Source organism: Gymnoscopelus braueri (assembly GCF_963280865.1).
Source record: "Gymnoscopelus braueri genome assembly, chromosome: 15".
NCBI lineage: Eukaryota > Metazoa > Chordata > Actinopteri > Myctophiformes > Myctophidae > Gymnoscopelus > Gymnoscopelus braueri.
In genome coordinates this window covers 31,284,824-31,304,411 of record NC_137620.1, presented here as the reverse complement: position 1 = coordinate 31,304,411, position 19,588 = coordinate 31,284,824, and the positions used below count along the sequence as shown (strand labels likewise).

General features: G+C 40.7%; 1 protein-coding gene across 1 annotated transcript in view; it reads left to right on the top strand.

Moving 5' to 3' along the window:
- The window catches only part of LOC308101484 (phospholipid-transporting ATPase ABCA1), a gene marked incomplete at its 5' end in the record, with an annotated part of 254,815 nt that extends 235,227 nt beyond the window's left edge, over positions 1-19,588 (top strand). Inside the window, 2 exons of the mRNA XM_080450900.1 lie at positions 9,694-9,937; positions 19,446-19,588. Coding sequence (XP_080307026.1) covers positions 9,694-9,937; positions 19,446-19,574 — 373 coding nt within the window. The 3' untranslated portion in view covers positions 19,575-19,588. The remainder of the gene's footprint in view (positions 1-9,693; positions 9,938-19,445) is intronic.

The following is a 19,588-nucleotide window of genomic DNA, read 5'->3' as shown; positions in this document are numbered from 1 at the left end:
CGCGAATGATGGCCAAAGCCTGCAAATGATCGTCACTGCACTTGTTAGTTAGAATTGGCACTGGGTGAAAAAGTGGGTTACAAAATCGTGGGATTAAACTTTTGATTAACCCATTAAGACCTGAGGCCTGATTCTACTAAATGTCTTCTAAATCCTAAAATATTTTTTTTTGGAAAAACCTATGTTGATGTCAGTGGTTCTCAAACTTGTCAGTGGTTCTTTTCTTGTCAAGGACCACCAACATTATATATATTTGGCCGCAGACCCCCATCTCAAAATATTTTGTTCCAGGGACCCCCCAGAAGCAAAGATTTGAGTTACAAATGTTCGCTTAAAATAATATATATTCAAAGATTTGCACACATTTTATAAATAAAATAAAAATAGCAGATCTACAAGCTCATAGCGCGGCACTCGGTGCCGCGCTATGAGCTTGTATATCTGCTATTTTTGAATAGCCAAAGTGTAAAATAATGCTTTTTTTTTAGCTCAAATCAAAAAGTGACACAGATGCGTTCCAGGTCTTAATGGGTAAAAAAAAGAAAAAAAAAAAAAAAAAGATGAAAGTCTGGTGAAGAAGTGGGGAAAATAGAGAAGAGGGGTTAAAAACTTGTGGCTGTAAAATAGTCCTTTTACTGTAGTGGTTGTGCCGGCCATGAGAGCTCCCAGGTGCTAAGTAAACCCAAATGAAGTGCAGGGAACCAATAAAAGGCCCCTCTATAACACTGTCAGTTACGAAGGACGCATGCTTGCCGATGCAGGATTTCACGCTGATTGATATCACTCATATCCCCCCACCCCCCCCTCGGTTTGTGCACGCCAAGTAAGTACACACACACACACCAGCCTCAGGTCCTCAGGTTTTCTCCTTGCTTAAAGCGCAGAGAGATATAAAAGTGGGCTTTAAAGTGCCTTTAATGCATTAAGGTAATGCTGTGTGCGGGCGCAGGAGTTTTTTTCTTTTACAAGAACGGTGTCTAAAAAGTTTGGATCAATCTGCTTGAAGTTGGCCAATAAATTCCTTCCCCACTCACTCAGCAGCATCAGCGCGGCAGGTGGGCTGTTAACCCGTTAAGACCCGGAACGCGTCTGTGTCATTTTCAGATTTCTGTGGCTATTCAAAAAAATTGCAGATATACAAACCGATAGCGCGGCACCGAGTGCCGCGCTATGAGCTTGTAGATCTGCATTTTTTTTTTTTTTTTAATCGTGAACATTTGTGCAAATCTTTGAATATATATATATATATATTTTTTTTTAAAGTGAATATTTTTAACTCCAATATTTGCTTCTGGGGGGTACCTGGAACAAAATATTTTGGCGGCCAAATACATGTCATTTTGGGGGTCTTTGACACAAAGGTTTGAGAATCACTGGTATTATAGCAACATAAGTTTTTTTCAAAAAACTGTTAGGATTTAGAAGACATTTGTAGAATCCCCAGAAGCAAAGATATGAGGTAAAAGTTTAGCTTAAAAATATGTATATTCAAAGATTTGCAAAAATGTTAACGATTTCTCAGAAAATAGCAGATCTACAAGCTCATAGCGCCGCGCTATGAGCTTGTATATCTGCTATTTTTGAATAGCTAAACGAAATCCAAAAAATGACACAGATGCTTTCCCGGATTTAATGGGTTAACTAAGTAGTTCCGAGCCTTTAAGTGTTGTGTCATGGACGCAGATGGATGGGAGTATAATGCTTCCTGCAGTTTACAACGCATCAGTGATGTTAGTTGTAATTATTATTACAGCTACTTTTAGGACATGGACAAATGCATGGTGGTGCGCTGTTCTTGTCACTAGCAGGGATCTGCTTGAATAAAAGCACTGACATTTTAAAGGAGTAGTTCACCCAAAAAATTACTTATTTTCTATCAATTACACACCCCATGAAGCATTGAATTCATGGAGATTTTTTTGTTTTTGTCGCATTCCTAAGCCAATAATTTGATGACCAGCTGAAAGATGCTAATGTATCCGGTAGGAGACACAAAGGAGTCTCTTTGAGTCTCCTACCGGAAATACACCGGGTTATCAAATTATTGGCTCAGGAATACGTCAAAAACTAAAAGATCTCCATGAATTCAAGGCTTCATGGGGTGTAATTCATAGAAAATAAGTCATTTTTTGGGTGAACAACTCCTTTAAGTAGAACAGAATAGATTCATTGTAAGATAGACCTACCCAACATTTAGAGCTGCGTTGAGGTTAAACAATACCGTGCACAGTATATGTATAAAACGGTTAAATTACATGTGCCTTGCCGCTGCCAACAGACTACACTCTCCATGTCAAGGCAAGTCAAGTCGTCCTTATTTATATAGCACATTTAAAAACAACAGGAGTTGAGTGCTTTCCAATAAAAAATGACAAAACGAAACATAAAACGCATAAATCACAGTAGCTAAAGTAAAGAGAAACTGAAACAAAACAAAATGAAAACCAGTGTTTGCAATGCTGAATTGGAACGTGGTTGCACTCTATTTTAATGACGTGACGCGCACGTCGCTTAACACCTACTGTACACTACAGGCAGTGTTGCCCAGGGCCGTGTTAAGGTCCGAATGAGTACTAGGCACCCGACAGTTTTCGGACCCCCCCCTGGGAACATGCACGCGCGCGCAGCGCGCGTGCATGTGCCCCGTGCGTTCGCGCACGCGCTTCAATTTTTTTTGCGGTTTTCCACCGGGTCTGTTACTTTTTTGGGGGTGTTTTTGTTACATTAATTCGGTTATTTCGGTTAATTCTGTACTCCATGAAGTGTAGATTGTCTCCACGTCCCTGCCCCCCCCCCCTCAACCAAACCCCCCACCCCCCGCATCCGCGGCCGCCGCACGGCACTGCCAGACTACAAGTTTGGATGTAAGGTAACCTATTTCCCCACCCAACACCCCCCCCGTGTGGGTGGGGGCCCCACCTGCATACCATCATTCTCAAGGTACAGGCAGAGGCAGGCATGTTCGGCATAAACAGTGAGCAGTATAATGCCATTAATATGATACTGACCAAAAATCCAAAAAAAATAAAATAGTGATATATATAAAAAATATAAGTTTTATTTCTCAGTTTGTTTAAAAAAAAAAAATTTTCATGGGTACAATTTTCGGCCCCCCCCCCGACAGGACATAGGCATTTGCCTACATTGCCTGTGCGTAAACACGGCCCTGGTGTTGCCAGATTATGTGAGAGAAACAAGCAACCAGGTCTAGGAAAACCAGCCCAAAAGAAGCGACTATGGGCCACATGAGCACTTTAACATATACATCAGCTATTTGAAAATAGCAGATCTACAAGCTCTCAACACGTCGTGAAAAATCTTGCGGGGAAATTATAATAAGCAGATCTGGCAACCCTGACTACAGGTCACACAATGGACAATTGATATGCATCTCTAAACTCATTCCTATGTTAATTCACCTGGTGTGAGTCCGGGAGCCTTTGTAAACTTTGTTGAGGTGTGAATTTAAAGTCGTTTTAAATCTATGCGTGTGCCTGCGCGTGCTCCTGGTCAAATAGGTTCCTGCACGGCGTGCAAGGCCGTCCCATGAGCAATGCAACCCTGATTAAAACATAAGGGAGTATTAAAAGATATGTATTAAAACGTTAAAGGCATTCAGTGGACTTCAGTGGAAGCATATACCATCGGTCGACCTCAGACTGAGCTAAAAGCAAGAGAGAAAAGGCTGGTCTTTAGGTTAGATTTGAAATGGTCAGTGGTAGGGGCTGGAGATTTTTCAAAGGTTTAGGGGGCAGCAACACAAAGAAAGCACAGTCCCCTTTGGTCACCATACATCCACACACACACGCACACGCACACGCACACACACACACAGGCATCCGTTATTCAAGCCATCATCCATCCATCCATTCGTCCCAGCTCTTGCCTGTGGCATTTCTGACCACTAGCTTTGGTGGTGACCCCTCCAGTAACACCAGGACAGCTTTCTAAATTACTTTCCTGCCCGATCAAAGCGGCCAGGCATCCCGGACGGCAGCATGATCTCTTGCTCTTTTTTTTTCTTCTACCTCCTCCCTTGTACACAAACCCTAGATATGGCCATGGTGGAGGTGGCGACCCTTCTCGTCTTCGTCAGAACTAAGGCAGCAGCATTAGGTTCTGGCCATATCGTTCCCTTCGAGTCTGGCTGTTTGTTTTAACCCTTTAAGACCGCGGGAACGCATCTGTGTCATTTTAGATGTATTTGGCTGTCGAAAAACAGCAGATCTACAAGCTCATAGGCCATATGAGCTTGTAGATCTGCTATTTACTTTTTTTAATTGTGAAAATGTGTGCAAATCTTTCAATATACATTTTTAAAGCAAATCTTTGCTTCTGTGGGGTCCCTGAAACAAAATATATATATATATATCAGTGGTTCTAAAACTTTTTCATGTCAAGGACCCCCAAAATTACATGTATTGGGCCGCAGACCCCCATCTAAAAAAAAATGTTCTAGGGACCCCCCCAGAAGCAAAGATTTGAGTAACAAATGTTCGCTTAAAAAATATATATATTCAAAGATTTGCCCAAATGTTCATGATTTTTCTAAAATAGCAGATCTACAAGCTCATATCGTGGCACTCGGTACCGCGATATGAGCTTGTATATCTGCTATTTTTCAACAGCCAAAGTATAAAATAACGGTTAAAGTGGTTGCTTTCCGGGTCTTAATGGGTTAAATTACACAGAAGCACATCTCCCTGGCAGTGCGGGGGCGGTGGATAGATTTGAGGTGGAATAATGAAAATGCAGAGCATAGCAGGGCATAGAGAGACGAGGCTGGTGATCATCGCGATGATGACCTGATGCAAATTTAATCCATTTGTTATTTGCTCTTTAGGCCGTACATAATGATACATGGTCATAGTCGTATAAACCACGTCTCAAAAGTGCAAGTTAATGAATAAATACTTTACAGCGTTGACACGGTATATAATGCACCAAAGAGCTTGTTTGAATCGCTTGACACACAAATATGAAAGAGCTTGTTAAGTCGCGAGTACAAAGAGACTGACTGAAAACGCTCAAAGTCAAAGATAATACCTCCTGCTGGGCCTTCGTAAGCCACAGTAAGGGCCCGTACACACTGCAGGAGATTGGGTCCGATATTGCTGTCGCCGACCTTTTTTTTGGTGCTCGCCGACAAAACCTCCCGATCTGACGCAGATCGGCCTTTGATCTGCGAGATAATGCTCGCTGTGTGTGAAAGGCACCGCGAGACGATATGGGCGCGATAATCCGCTCTGCGACGGCTTTCCGACCGTTTTCAGATAACTACCATGTTAGATATTCAGCTATGTCGCCGACTAGACATCTCACAGTATCATACAGTATGATATGGCAACGCTGTCACTGACCGCTTCTGCGCACTTGACGTGCGAGAGAGAGAGAGAGAGAGAGAGAGAGAGAAAGAGCGAGAGAGGGAGAGGGAGGGAGAGAGGCATATCACGGGATACGTCGATTAAAATGAATTGGAATAAACTCAAATGTATGTATTGGGTCTGACTCTGGAGATAGCATCCTAGTGAACTATCCTACAGTGTGTCAGCCCTTGTCGGGGATCAATCCTGTTGTGAAGACCACAACGATATTATGACAGCCGATTTCAAGAAATAAACTCCTGCAGTGTGTTATGCTTAACGATCAGATGACCCCCCGAACACTTTAAGGTCCTGCAGTCTGTACCTGCCTTAAGGTGACAGAAAGAGAGTGAAGAGAAACGGAAGAGAAACTGAGGTAGGGGAATGAGAAAAGGCTAATTGATCAACCTTTTTACTGCTGCTGACGAGCAGAATTTGATTACCCGTGTTAGCCTCAAACACTTTTGCCCAACAACATGCTGGTGTGTTGTTATATTTTGGCTGAGCTAGTATTTTGTGTGTTGGCTGAGCGTGAGAGCCTTTAGGTAAAACACGATTCCTGTTGTCCTTGCTAAACACGAGGAGATCATCACCACTTCCAGTCTTGATTGGATGATGAATAAAGCTTGATGAGCGTGGCTCTGGGAATTCTTGATGTTACAGATCTGGCGCCTGCATGCTCCCGGATGGAATTTTGGGTTACTTATTTGCATTTTGTAAACCCATGCTAAACGTAATGTATAGCCTCACCCAGTGTAAGATGTATCGTTAATTAACCCATTTAGACGACCTGAGGCGATTCTAAAAAACGCCTTCTAAATCCTGACCTCAGTTTTCTGAAAAACTTATATTATGTATTAAAAAATTACAAAAAATTTATGTTTACTGTACATAGCAACAAGAACCACAAAAGGGGTTCCCGTCCTGAAAGATATAGTTACAAATAGGGTTTCCCGCCCCAAAATGGGTTAACACCTAAAGGTGTTAAATTAGATATAATCACTTTTTCCTCAAAACATTATATTATGATTGTGAAATAATTGAATTATTAAAAAATGGTGCAGACTGCATGCATGTAGATGTTACTCCGGGAAATACGGAACCTTATGCCACAGTGTGCGACATCCCATGGCTGAATGTTGTCTATAGCACCTTTTTTAAATGAAATGTAATGTCATATCCACCATAACACTGTAGTATTGGTGACAAGGCATGCTGAAACAAATTGCACACAAGCGACCACATTTGGGCCTTTTATTGTGGCTCTTTAACTTCAAGCCGTCATGTTGCAACTAAAGGGGTTTGGCCAGCCATGAGGCTCATTCATTCTGCTTCTCAGCCACTAGCACGGAGCGTCATGTCCTCACTCTCAGCCCCCCCAGGGAGAGCGGAGGCCCACAGTTTATTCACCACATCTCTTAATTGCCATTATGGGAGCCTCCCTAAGCCTTCTCAATTCATCGCTAGCGCACTTGCAGGCCCACAATGGACGTTTCTATGAGTAAATCTAACATTAGGGAATTAATTAGGCTGAAAACAACGGGTCATAAGAGTGCTAATGACAAAATAACAAGGCACCGAATCTTATTTGGTGCTCACTAGACGTAGCGTACATACAACCAGGAAATTGCTGAATGCCAATTTGCATGGGAGCCTGGCTTAAGCCCATTTCAGCAGTGACAAAAGCACTTTGTATCCAGAATATGGTTATTCTGGACACAATAAGAATAATTATAATTATGCATATAATTGTCATGGTGCTCAGTTATGGCGCTCATGCGGTTTCAACACCAGAATGACACCACATTTCTATCTGTGCTGTAACACATTTTTGCGGCATCTAACATGTAATAGTCTTTGAACAGTGGTATATTTGTGATCTTTGTGTTTCGATTATTTGAGGCTATTCAATTCATTACTTGAGTGTGCATAGTAGCTGATGCTTATTCGACTCATCCTATAAATATCTTGCTCCTGACCTTTTGGGCCACATGGCTCGGGATCTGTTGGTTCCCAAGGCTAATTACTATAACTATAAATATCTTGATACCGTAGAACTTGGTACTTTTTCATGTCATAGAACGAGTAATTTATGTAAAACTCAATATTCGTATAGAAGTATAAATATGAGGAATAGGTGTGAAGTGTAATGTTGTGCTGAGAGACAAGTTGTGTATCATCTAATTGCACAGAGCAGTTATGAATATAGAAATAATATCGTTATACCATTTTATACATAATAATGTTGTTTTACAGGTATTCACAGGTAGATATTAGATAATGTACATGTAGACGTTGCATGTTGTAGGGCAAATAGCAAGAACAAGAAAATAATCGGAAGCGGTCCATTATGGCTAGAAAAATGTTGTCACCATGGTGGAGTCCAACCAGAGGCATGATTTCAGAACAAAATAGAGTTCTACAAGCTCCTAGATCCTTGGGGGGGGGGGGAGGGGTACTGTAGAACAGTGGTTCTCAACCTGTGGGTCCCCACATGATTTTTGGGCGGTCCCCGTTTGACAGTGAAGTGACAATTTAAGGATAGCCTACCTCAAAAAAGAAAAGAAAAAAGACCATTACTGGATCAAAAGTAATCAACAAACTATACTATAAAAACTGACCAGACTTTGGCCAAATTGTCAAATAATCTAAGAAAGAGGCAAAACATAGCCAATCTACAAGCTCACAACGCGCGAGGCGTTGTGAGCTTGTAGATCGGCTATTTTCACAATATTTATCTGTGGAAACCGAGTCAAATCAGCGTGCTTACCAGTTCAAATATGTTTATTTTGGGGGGGTCGCGGCCTGAAAATGTTGAGAACCACGTTCTGCAACTCATAGCGCTGCTGGTAGTTCTGAAAACGCAGCGCTCCCATTGTAAACACGACCCCTAAAATAACAGAATTTGAGGTGAAATGCGAACGCTTGGCAGTGGCAATTGCCATCCCCTGGGACCCCAAATGATGCTGCTGGGGTCCAACAGATCCATTATGTTGCTAGTTTTCCGAGCATCGACGATAAACAAAGTAAAGTGGTCGATGAGGGAAGGAGAAGAAGGAGACCCAGTGAGGTGTGATTTACATAGAGACCTTCTGGGGTTGGTAGAATCATATCGCTCTCGCTCTCATGTGCTTGTGCGGTGCACCTGCTCCACCGGGCGTGCCAAGCCTGGGATCCTTGCATTGGTTAGGGAAATTAGGTTCAATTATACAACCTCCTCCTCTTTGTCGCTTTCCCGTCTCGTCCCTGCTTCCTACATTACACAACCCCTTGTGCTGACATATTGCCCGCAACCACACACGGCTGTGGAGAGAAGAGGGTATTATTCAGGTAGTCGGCATTGTGCGTCTGTGTGTTTGGTGTGAACGTGGTTTTGAGGGGTTGGGGGGGGTGCAATAAAAAGCAGGTGTTTAACCCATTCAATCTGGGGACGCATCTGTGTCATTTTAGATTCCTTTGGGCTATTCAAAAATAGCAAATATACAAGTAGATCTGCTATTTTTGGAAAATCAGGAAAATGTGTGCAAATATTAGATTATTTTCTTTCTTTTTTTCAGACATTTGTAACTCAAATCTTTGCTTCTGGAGGTCCCTGGAACTAAATGTTTTACAAATGTTCGCTTTAAAAAATATATATTCAAAGATTTTCAAGATCTTTCAAAAATAGCATATCTACAAGCTCATAGTGCGGCACTCGGTGCCGCACTATGAGCTTGTATATATGCTATTTTTGAATAGCCAAAGAAATCTTAAAATGACAAATGCGTTCCCGGATTGAAAGGGTTAAAGGAAGTGAAGGCTTGGCTATTTTGTAAAATGTATTAAATGCTTCCAGCCTGCGGCCACTGAAATGCAAGGTTTTTTATGTCGGTAGGCTACACGCGTTCACATTATGCAACTGCTGTGGATCATACATACTTCACTGATTTGATGTTTGTTTACATGAATTTTGAATGTGCAAGCCAATGAGAGTTTATGACTGTGTGAATTGATACTGAGATTTGTCTCAGTGAATGTGTGTGTGTGTGCAACCTTGTTTTCCCATGCTTTACTGTGTCTGTGTCCTTTATGTCACTGTGTGTGTGTGTGTGTGTGTGTGTGTGTGTGTGTGTGTGTGTGTGTGTGTGTGTGTGTGTGTGTGTGTGTGTGTGTGTGTGTGTGTGTGTGTGTGTGTGTGTGTGTGTGTGTGTGTGTGTGTGTGTGTGTGTGTGTGTGTGTGTGTGTGTGCGTGCGTGCGTATATTTGCCTAATACATAATACTGCATGCGTACTTTTTTGCACATCTTCCTCCGCGCTTGTATTTGAATGTGGACAAAATGTCTTGCCCCAGATTTGGTGATGGCTACACCGTGACTGTGAGGGTGGGGGGCTCGCCGCCTGCCTTGGCGCCAGTGGAGGACTTTGTCCAGAGCACCTTCCCAGGCAGCACCCTGAAGGAGAAACACCACAACACGCTGCAGTATCAGCTCCCGCGCACAGAGGGCGCTCTGGCCAACATCTTCAGCCAGTTCACCAGGCAGCAGGAACGGCTTGGTGTGGAGGACTACTCTGTTTCCCAGACCACTCTGGACCAGGTACGACCTTTTATATACATTATATATATATATATATATATATATATATATATATAGATATAGATATAGATATAGATATATAGATATATAGATTTAGATATAGATATATGTATAGATATAGATACTGTATATATACCGTGGTGGAAAAAGTACTCAATTGCTTTACTTGAGTAAAAGTACCAATACTGCAATGTAGAAGTACTCCGTTACAAGTAAAAGTCCGGAATTCAAAATTTACTTGAGTAAAAGTGCAAAAGTATTGGCATCAAAATGTACTTAAAGTACCAAAAGTAAAAGTACTAAAATATTTGAAAATAGCAGATCTACAAGCTCACAACGCGTCGCGCTTGTAGATCGGCTATTTTCAAATAGCCTAGGTATAAAATAAGGCTAAAGTGGTGAATGTATGTTTTATAATATAAAAATCACACCCTGTGTGAAGTGGGCGGTGTCTTGCTAGCTAATCACAATACTGAATGGAGTCAACCAATCATGTACAAAAGATAAATACATTTATTGAAACACTCTTTATGATGGACGAAACCATAACTTGAAAAAAACAAATTTTTGTTTTTTTTCAAGTTATGGTTTCTTATATAGGGCTATGCACATGTGTCATGTGACACTGGCCAATCACAGTCCTGAATAGACTGTGATTGGCCAATCACAGCGCAGGATAATTCTACAAATTTCCTGGGCCCAGATCACAGCGCAGGAAAATGTACATTTTTCCAAATCTCACTTATAGGGGCGGTTTCACCGCCCAAAAATGTATATCTGAAAAGTAACTAGTAACTAAAGTTTTCAAATAATTGTAGTGGAGTAAAAGTGTAATATTTGCCTCTGAGATGCAGTGGAGTAGAAGTAAAAGTATTGGAAATTGGAAATACTCAAGTAAAGTACAAATACCTCAAAATTGTACTTAAGTGCAGTACTTGAGTAAATGTACTTAGTTACTTTACACCACTGTATATAATATACACACATATTTATCAAGGGGGTGGGACAAATAAATCGCTTTACGTACTTCCTCTTATGTCACGTTATCGATACACTGGCACCATGTATCAACATGCAGTTGTCACTATCATGGATTCCCTCCCGGTGAACAAACTCCCAGCACGAGACCACGGCACGAGACTTCACGCACAGTACAGTACCGATAATCCTCTCAGTCGGTGAGAACTGGCAAACATGCTGCACTATTTGAAGAGGATAAACAGAGCAGAAAGAAATGAGTACAGACAGATACTGTCAAACTGGGAACTGCAAACCAGCCCATGTACAACAAACCCCTGAGTCAACTCAACAGCTCGCTGTCGGAGATTAATTACAAACCTCGCCATCGCCTTTCCATGGATCTGACACCTTGCGTTTCCGTTCTTCATAGGCCCCTCTCATAAAAACATTGTTCGGCGCTCCATAGACTAGTTGTTATGGATATGATTTGATAATTAAAGATAAGAAAAAGAATGCTGAACAGAACACGATGCTGTGATTTTGTCACACGCCAGCACAGGCACAGACTTTTAAGATAGCTGTTGTTTGAATAGATGATGAAATATGTCTTGCCCTTTTACCATAAAAAAAGAAAGAAGCAGCCCTTTTCATCTCATGAACTTAATTATTTTACCAATATTTGAGGATTATCCTGGTCTGATCATAATGTGTTACATGTTACAAATCTCTTACCTATTCAGTATACGGTGGACTTGGACTGGTGGGCAACTTTTCGGCAACTTTAAATTTGTAAGTTTTAGTGTTTTGTTCTCTTCTGCTCAGTAAAGTGTCACTTTTAGATCCATCTAACTGTGTCCTTCATGAGTTGTTCAGTTTTTCACCATTTCTGAGAATACATAAGTTTTTTTTTTCTTCAGTTGATGTCAATGATCAGACCAAGGCCTGGATCTGCTTTAGACCTCTCCGGAGAGGTGTAACAAATTTCTGTCTCAATGACCGTCAGCAGACTTGAGGTTCATAAATTCACTGTCATTTTACTATGCTAGTTTTTGTCAACTAAAGTAGCAGGACGGAAGAAGCTGCGAGAAAGTGACATGTCAGGGTTAGTAAAGATCAGGGTTTAATCAACACATCAAATTCAGCCTTCAAGCTAACATTATTTTGAGCGGTGCACCAGGGAATTGTTAAGCTAAATCAGGCCACAGGCAAAAAGACACACAACCGAAGCCAATACCCATAACTGCAGTAATAAGGCATGAATGCAAGGGGCGGATTAACTCCCGGGCCGATCATCTTTTAGCCCCCATCCCCCCTGCCCCCCCCCCCCCCGTGCGCTACACACAACAGGCAGTGAGGTGGGCACAGCGCGCAAACACACTGCTCGGGTTTTAAGGCATGTGTTGGTCAAGAAAGCACCTGTACACATTTTATCATAACAGGATTTACAGTCTGTAAGCTAAACTGCAGTATGTGCATTTATTTTACATGTAATACTAATAACCACTGCTGTAAATACAGAGGAGGGGCCCATATATTTGATATTTGATTGACCTATACATTTCATTTTAGTAAATTGGCGATGGCCTCGCGGCCCAGTTCCCCCTCAAGGACCCCTGAGAGTCTAGGGCCCCTGGGCCGTGGCCCCAATGGCTAATCCATGAAATGGCAAGTTAATGGCAAAGTTGGGTACATAGGCCCATAAAGACGACAGTGAAGAAATACAGGAAGTTGAGTTTTTAAGAAATATTGTCGATCTTGCTATCATGCCAGGATGAGCCACTGAGAATACAAATCTGGCACATATATCTTGTATCCTTTAAGTCATATTAACCGCCCTTTTGTTCAATATTTACCAGATCACAGTCAGTAACTGAATCATGTATTGGATGGAGGAGGAGGTCAGTGAGTTAAAACACAGAGGCGAAGACTGAGAGAACCTGTGGTGACCCAGACGGCCACCTTTCAGCTGATGATTTATAGAGCCAAGCGTTGACCTATAGCGCAACACCCGACTTGCACTACGATTAATATTGATTGTCGCGGTCTGAAGCCTGGCCGTTAAGGCTGATGGCAGGAACCGTGCAGAGGGAGTGTTTTTGAAACAAAAAAAAACTGACATTCTATGTGGAAGTTCTGAACATAAGATGACTAGCCCATGGTGTGAATGTCAAGTGCTATTGTGTGAATCCATAAGGTTCAGTTGTGAGTGACCCTACTCCACCACAGAGGGAGCCTAAAAGTTGGGAACGTGATTTTTGTGTCCTTGCTATAGGGTTCAACAACAACAAAACAGAGACATTGTTTAAGCACATGAAAAATAGGAATTGGAAAGAAATCCCCAAAAGGATCATCTAGAATTCCAAATCAATGGAGGACAAAGTACTCACATTTCCACTTTTTTATTGGCACACACCAATAAACGAACGCTTACGCGAAACGTGTAACCTGATGATTTATAAAGCAAAGCGTTGATGGCTCTTAGCTGAAACGCGTAAGCGTTCGTTTATTGGTGTGTGCCCATAAAAAAGTGGAAATGTGAGTACTTTGTCCTCCATTGATTAGAAATTTTGGATGTGCTACCTTTTGGGGATTTTTTTCAATTCCTATTTTTGTACAGTATACTGGATTTTGGGTCTAGCGCTCCACTGAGAAAACCCATTGTTGATGCGCAACCTCTTTCTTATTAACATTTTTAAGCACTTTATTGACAAAAGGAAATGCATGTATTCAGTCTGACCAGAAGTAGGGAAAAAATATATCCCCATAAAAATGAATGACAAGGGCGGGTGGGGGGGGGGGATATCAAAAGCAGAGGCATTCCCCCAGCATTCTATTGCAGTCTGTACCTATGCTTAATAAATCACAATAAATAATCCTCTTAAATTGGGGTCCCAGAGGCTAATGGGGTCCATGGCTTAATGCATGTATGCCATCGGTGGCCTTTGAAGTGAAAAAGAGTCATTGCTCAATGCTCTGACAACCCTAGATTGAGGTACGTACTCACCTCCACCTCCAAGTGAATGAGTTTATATTAGTACATCCCTTCCTTTGGTTTTATCATTACCAGCTGCCATTTTAGTCTGTTCTACTTCCCCTTATTGTTTTAATTTCTCTGTATATCTGTTTACTTCTTCAATTTGACTATTATAATATAATATAATAATATAATTATATTATACAGTATATACTGTATATATATACCATTTTGTTTCTCTTAACCACATGAACCCTATTGTCCCTATTCCAGGCATGTCATGATAGGCCAACATTTGGTAAAAATAGGCAAACATTCATCAATAATAGCTGATCTACAAGTTCAGAACGTGTCGTGTTGCAAGGCGTTGTGAGCTCGTAGATCGGCTATTTTCGGTGAAGAGATTTGGTGTAGAGCGAACAAAGCAGGGGGCCAAGTGGGGCCGGTCAATGAAGTATAGGGTTTAAGTGGTCAAGATAAGCCACTACTTTGTGTATACCAAAGTCAGATGAACCAAACCAAACTACAAATAGCTTTTCCTTCAATATTGTCTCAGGAGAAATATGGTCCTTCACTTGTGAAAAACATTTGAAAGACGGTCATTGAGCTATTATGTGAGGGCGTGGACATGGGGAAGGTCCGCTGTTTAAAAAAAAGCCTTATGCACCATATGAGGACACTACTGATGCACAGGAGAGGTTAATTGTTCAACTCCACGTCCTTCCCCTCCTCTGTTCTGCCTCAACGGACACCTAATAAACGCCTAAATGCTCTCCGTAATGTAATTAACGCCCATATCCATCTGTTATTAAGAAAATGCCACTTGGCAGCACTAGTGCGTGAAGTTCAGAATATGAAGGGAAGGTTGGCTTTAGCACACAAGAGTAAGGGATTGGAAAAATAACGTGCCATTAAAGGGAGGGGAATTGAATTTAAAACTGCACTCTGTAACTTCTATGTCCTTTACGGGGGTTCGAAACCGCATGTCCCCCGTGCGAGTGTTGACATTTTTACCAATGAGCTAATATAGCATGTGTACGTGCTCAGGGGAGAAATCTTTTTTTTTTACCTGCTGTAGCATTTGTCAACCAGTAGTAATCATACCCTACCACAGGATCTACACGGCTCAATAGAAGAAGAGCAAAAAAAGAGCAGAGGCCAAATACAACCACTACATCTGTGTTAGTTATAGTGTATTAACATACAGATCATACAGATTGGTCAAAATAACATATACAATCTACTGTCTATGGCTAATATCCTTTTGTTTCTTCTCCTCCCTTGACCTGGCTGGCATTACAATAGACAAACAGAAGTGTAGCTAGCTATCCATCAAGTGCCTTGCTCACTTGTCACTGGTACACCATATTGCCCACTGTGGACACCGTTTTTAAGTTTCATCCTCTAGAACATTGGTTCTCAAAGTGGGGTCCGGGGACCCCCAGGGGTACTTGAGGGTGTTCCAGGGGGTACCCAGAAAGATTTGTAAATATAGCATCAGAATAATTATGACCTTTTATACTTTGGCTATTCAAAAATAGCAGATATACAAGCTCATAGCGCAGCACTGAGTACCGTGCTATGAGCTTGTAGATCTCCTATTTTTGAAAAATCTTGAAAATGTGTACAAATCTTTGAATATATATATTTTTAAAGCGAACATTTGTAACTCAAATCTTAGCTTCTGGGGGTCCCTGGAACAAAATATTTTTAGATGGGGGTCCGCGGCCAAATACATATAATTTTGGGGGTCCTTGACATGAAAAAGTTTGAGAACCACTGCTCTAGAAATATCCCCTCTCTTGTCCACACATAAATGACCCTTTGAAACGGTGGGGAGTGGGGTTACAAGTATGTGCGGACACGACTTTTATTACTCTCATTCCCTAGAAAATAAAATAAAAAGAGAAAGTAAACAAAGTCTGAAAGTAAACAATAGATTCCCTTTATTGGTAATAAGATATACTTCATATGAGCGCCTAATGGACGATACAGAAAATAATTTACAGTCGGACTGTTAATCATCCCCCCCCCCCCGCCGCCCCATCTGTATAAAATGTTAGATAGTGGGTTTGACTAGCCTAGTGACTGATGCATTTGGTCAGGAAATATTTCCCCTGGGACTTGAGATGCAATCTGCAATTCCCATATCCTCTTGTATTTCGTTGCTGTCGTCGGGTAGAAACCTCTTATCTCCATATTTTGACTTTTTGTGTCTTTTTGTGTTTTTTCGTAAATGAATACCCTACTGCTTGATCATACTACAGCCAGTGGTGGAAAGTAACTAAGTATATTTACTTATGTAAATTTTTGAGGTATTTGTACTTTACTTGAGTATTTCCAATGCTTTTACTTCTACTCCACTACATCTCAGAGGCAAATATTGTACTTTTACTCCACTACAATTATTTGGAAACTTTAGTTACTAGTTACTTTTCACATATCAATTATGATATTATGAAACACACATTAACCACTTCAGCCCTATTTTATACCGAGGCTATTTGAAAATAGCAGATCTACAAGCTCACAACGTGTCGCGATACGACGCGTTGTGAGCTTGTAGATCTGCGATTTTCAAACATTTTAGTACTTTTTTTTAGTACTTTAAGTACATTGTGATGCCATACTTTTGTACTTTTACTCAAGTAAATTTTGAATTCTGGATTTTTACTTGTAACAGAGTATTTCTATTTTGCAGTATTGGTACTTTTACTTAAGTAAAGAATTGGAGTACTTTTTCCACCACTGACTACAGCGTCACACAAAAGCATCAAAAGTAGCAGATCTACAAGCTCGAAACGCGCTTGTAGATCTGCTACTTTTGATGCTTTTGAATTTGAATCCTGAAAAGTAACGTTTTGGACATATGAGGTTTCCACCCGACTGAGACGATTTGCAGAGCCAACCGAAAACCTCTTAATGAAAAAGCATTGCATTTTATCTTTTTATTTGATCTTTCGCCGTTGCTTTCCCTTGTTGAATAAAAAGTTTTTGTGTAGCATTACCACATCAGACAGAGAGCACTAAGGGGTATAAAAGTTTCTCAGTACAGTCATTTTTACAACTCAATGAAATATACAAGGGCTTTTTGGGAACATTATGGGATTGATTTGTTCTGACGTTAAACGGAGCGCCCAGATAGCAACGGATGATGCTACTTTCGCTCTCTCAACTATAGTCAAAGATGTCAAAATGACCTTCTGGGGATATTGAGCATAAGCCGTTCAGTCGTTCATTACCTTGTCTGTAGCCTGCTCTAGCGCTCGGGTGTCTAAGCAGTCAACCTGACCGATTTTTTTAGATATAGAAGTCGATTATCTTTGCTCATGAAGCTCTCAGAAGGTTCCTCTTCCTCTTCCTTCCTCTTCCATGACTTTTCCTAAATATACGATTTCCCCACCCCCATCTTAAACGTTTTCTAAATATGAAATTAGGCGTCATCATACCATCCCTGACGTTAATTTACGGCTCATTTTCGGGTTACTCTCACCCGTTCTCCCCCAGCTCACCGCTACAGCGAACGCGCTGTTTTATACGTTCGTGTCATAAAGATTGTACATATCGGATCTCAGTTCCAATTCCCAGTTACCCATTCTCATTCACGTTCCCAGTTATAGCCTATATTATGTTTCGGCCCTGTACACCAAATGAAGCTATAGCCAACATGTGAGGTTTGAGTGGGATTGAAATGTTAATCGATATTTAAAAGACAATCTCCGCTGCACGGGGGATAAGGTGTCAGAGCGTGTGGGGGGAGAGTGGCCAATGGAATCGCAGGAAAAAGCGGTCAATTTGATCTGAAGTCCGTCTGTATGGTAGTTGGCCTTACTGCCGTCATGCGAGTTACAGACAATTATATATTGAAACCTTTATTTCAGGGAAATCCATTGAGACCAGGGTCTCTTTTTCAATGACCTTGTATGCAAAAGGGACATTTACAACAATGTGATTTTAAAGACATGACATATATAACAAGGTAGCTAGGCTACAGGTAAGGTGAGTGAGTAATGAAGCTTAAAGGGCAAGACCACTTTGGTAGAGGTTTGGGTTGTGTACCTTGCCATGGTGTAACTCCAAAGGTGGACAACAAATCAAAAATAATTGATCCATTGATTAGAAATTGATGATTCAAAATATGCTCCTCATTGACTTACACTGTACGGTGAAACAGCTCTCAAAGTCACTCTTTTAGCACATAAACTAACACAAACAAAGCTGATTCAGACAATATAGAACATCACCAAACCCAGTACTGTTTTTTTTTTTTATACAAATGTCAACTTCCTGTTGATTTTACTATTTGAAGATCCGGATCCGGATCCGCGGATCCAGTCCAGGTTTTCCTCTAAATAAAAATAGTAAAATCAACAGGTTAACATTTTTATAAAAAAAAAAAACAGTACTGGGTTTGGTGATGTTCTATATTGTCTGAATCAACTTTGTTGCTTCCGTTTACGTGCTAAAAGAGTGACTTTGAGAGCTGTTTCAGCGTACAATGTAAGTCAATGAGGAGCATATTTTGAATTATCAATTTCTAATCAATGGAGCAATTTTTTTTTTTCTTGTCCACCTTTGGAGTTACATAATGGCAAGGTAACTACACAACCCAAACCTCTAACAAAGTGGTCTTGCCCTTTACGTTTCATTCAAATAAATTAACTTTAATTTTTTTTTTTGCAACGTTGTAGTAATTTAAAAATTAATAATCATATAGTTTAGTTACCTAACGTAAATTCTTGCAAAAAAAAATGCTTGTACTCTGCTATTCAGAATGGACCCGCATTATTTTTGAAATATTGAACGATGTCCTTCGGACAAGGATCACAAATAAACTGTTCAAAATGCCATGGCAAAGTCCCTTCTGCGTGTACCTTCACTCGAGGTCTTTGGGTTTGTGTGTTTGTGATTATGTTGTAATGTTCTTTTAAAGTTTTTTTTTCATTAAACACAAACTGCAAGCATTGTATACAAAAGAAAAATATTTTTATTTTATTATTATCTTCAAGGATAATAAACAAAAAAATAAACAAGTATTGTATACAAAAGAAAAGGATTTCGTTTTTAAATCACAACACACAACTTCTGATATGACGAACAAAGATGAGCTCTCTCTCTCAACACACACACACACACACACACACACACACACACACACACACACACACACACACACACACACACACACACACACACACACACACACACACACACACACACACACACACACACACACACACCCACACCACATGGCAATACCAAAAATAATTGTTAAACAATATACTGTAGTGTGAAATAAATACATAAATGATGTGAATGAATTGTACAAAATAGTTACATTAAAATTCAATTTATTATGTCCTACAACATTTTATTCAGCTGTATACCTGTATCTTGATGAATGACAATACATTCTTCCTCTTGAGCCTTTTTTATTTAAGGGTTAGGGTTACAATAAGCCCACCACCAATGGCGTTATGCCTTATATCACATTAAAAAAGGGCGGTGGGTTGCTCTATCTAGTTCAGAGAACATTTGTTTTAAATGGCATCTTTTCCACCTTTGTTATTCTAGGTGTTCGTGAACTTTGCGAGGCACCAGCAGGACACAGAGGATCCACAGGCGTATGATAACCCAGTGGACACCTCAGATGAAATGCCATTTCAATCTGGGAAGGTCTCGCCAGTGGTAGAGAAGGTTTAAGGGACGAGCAGTGC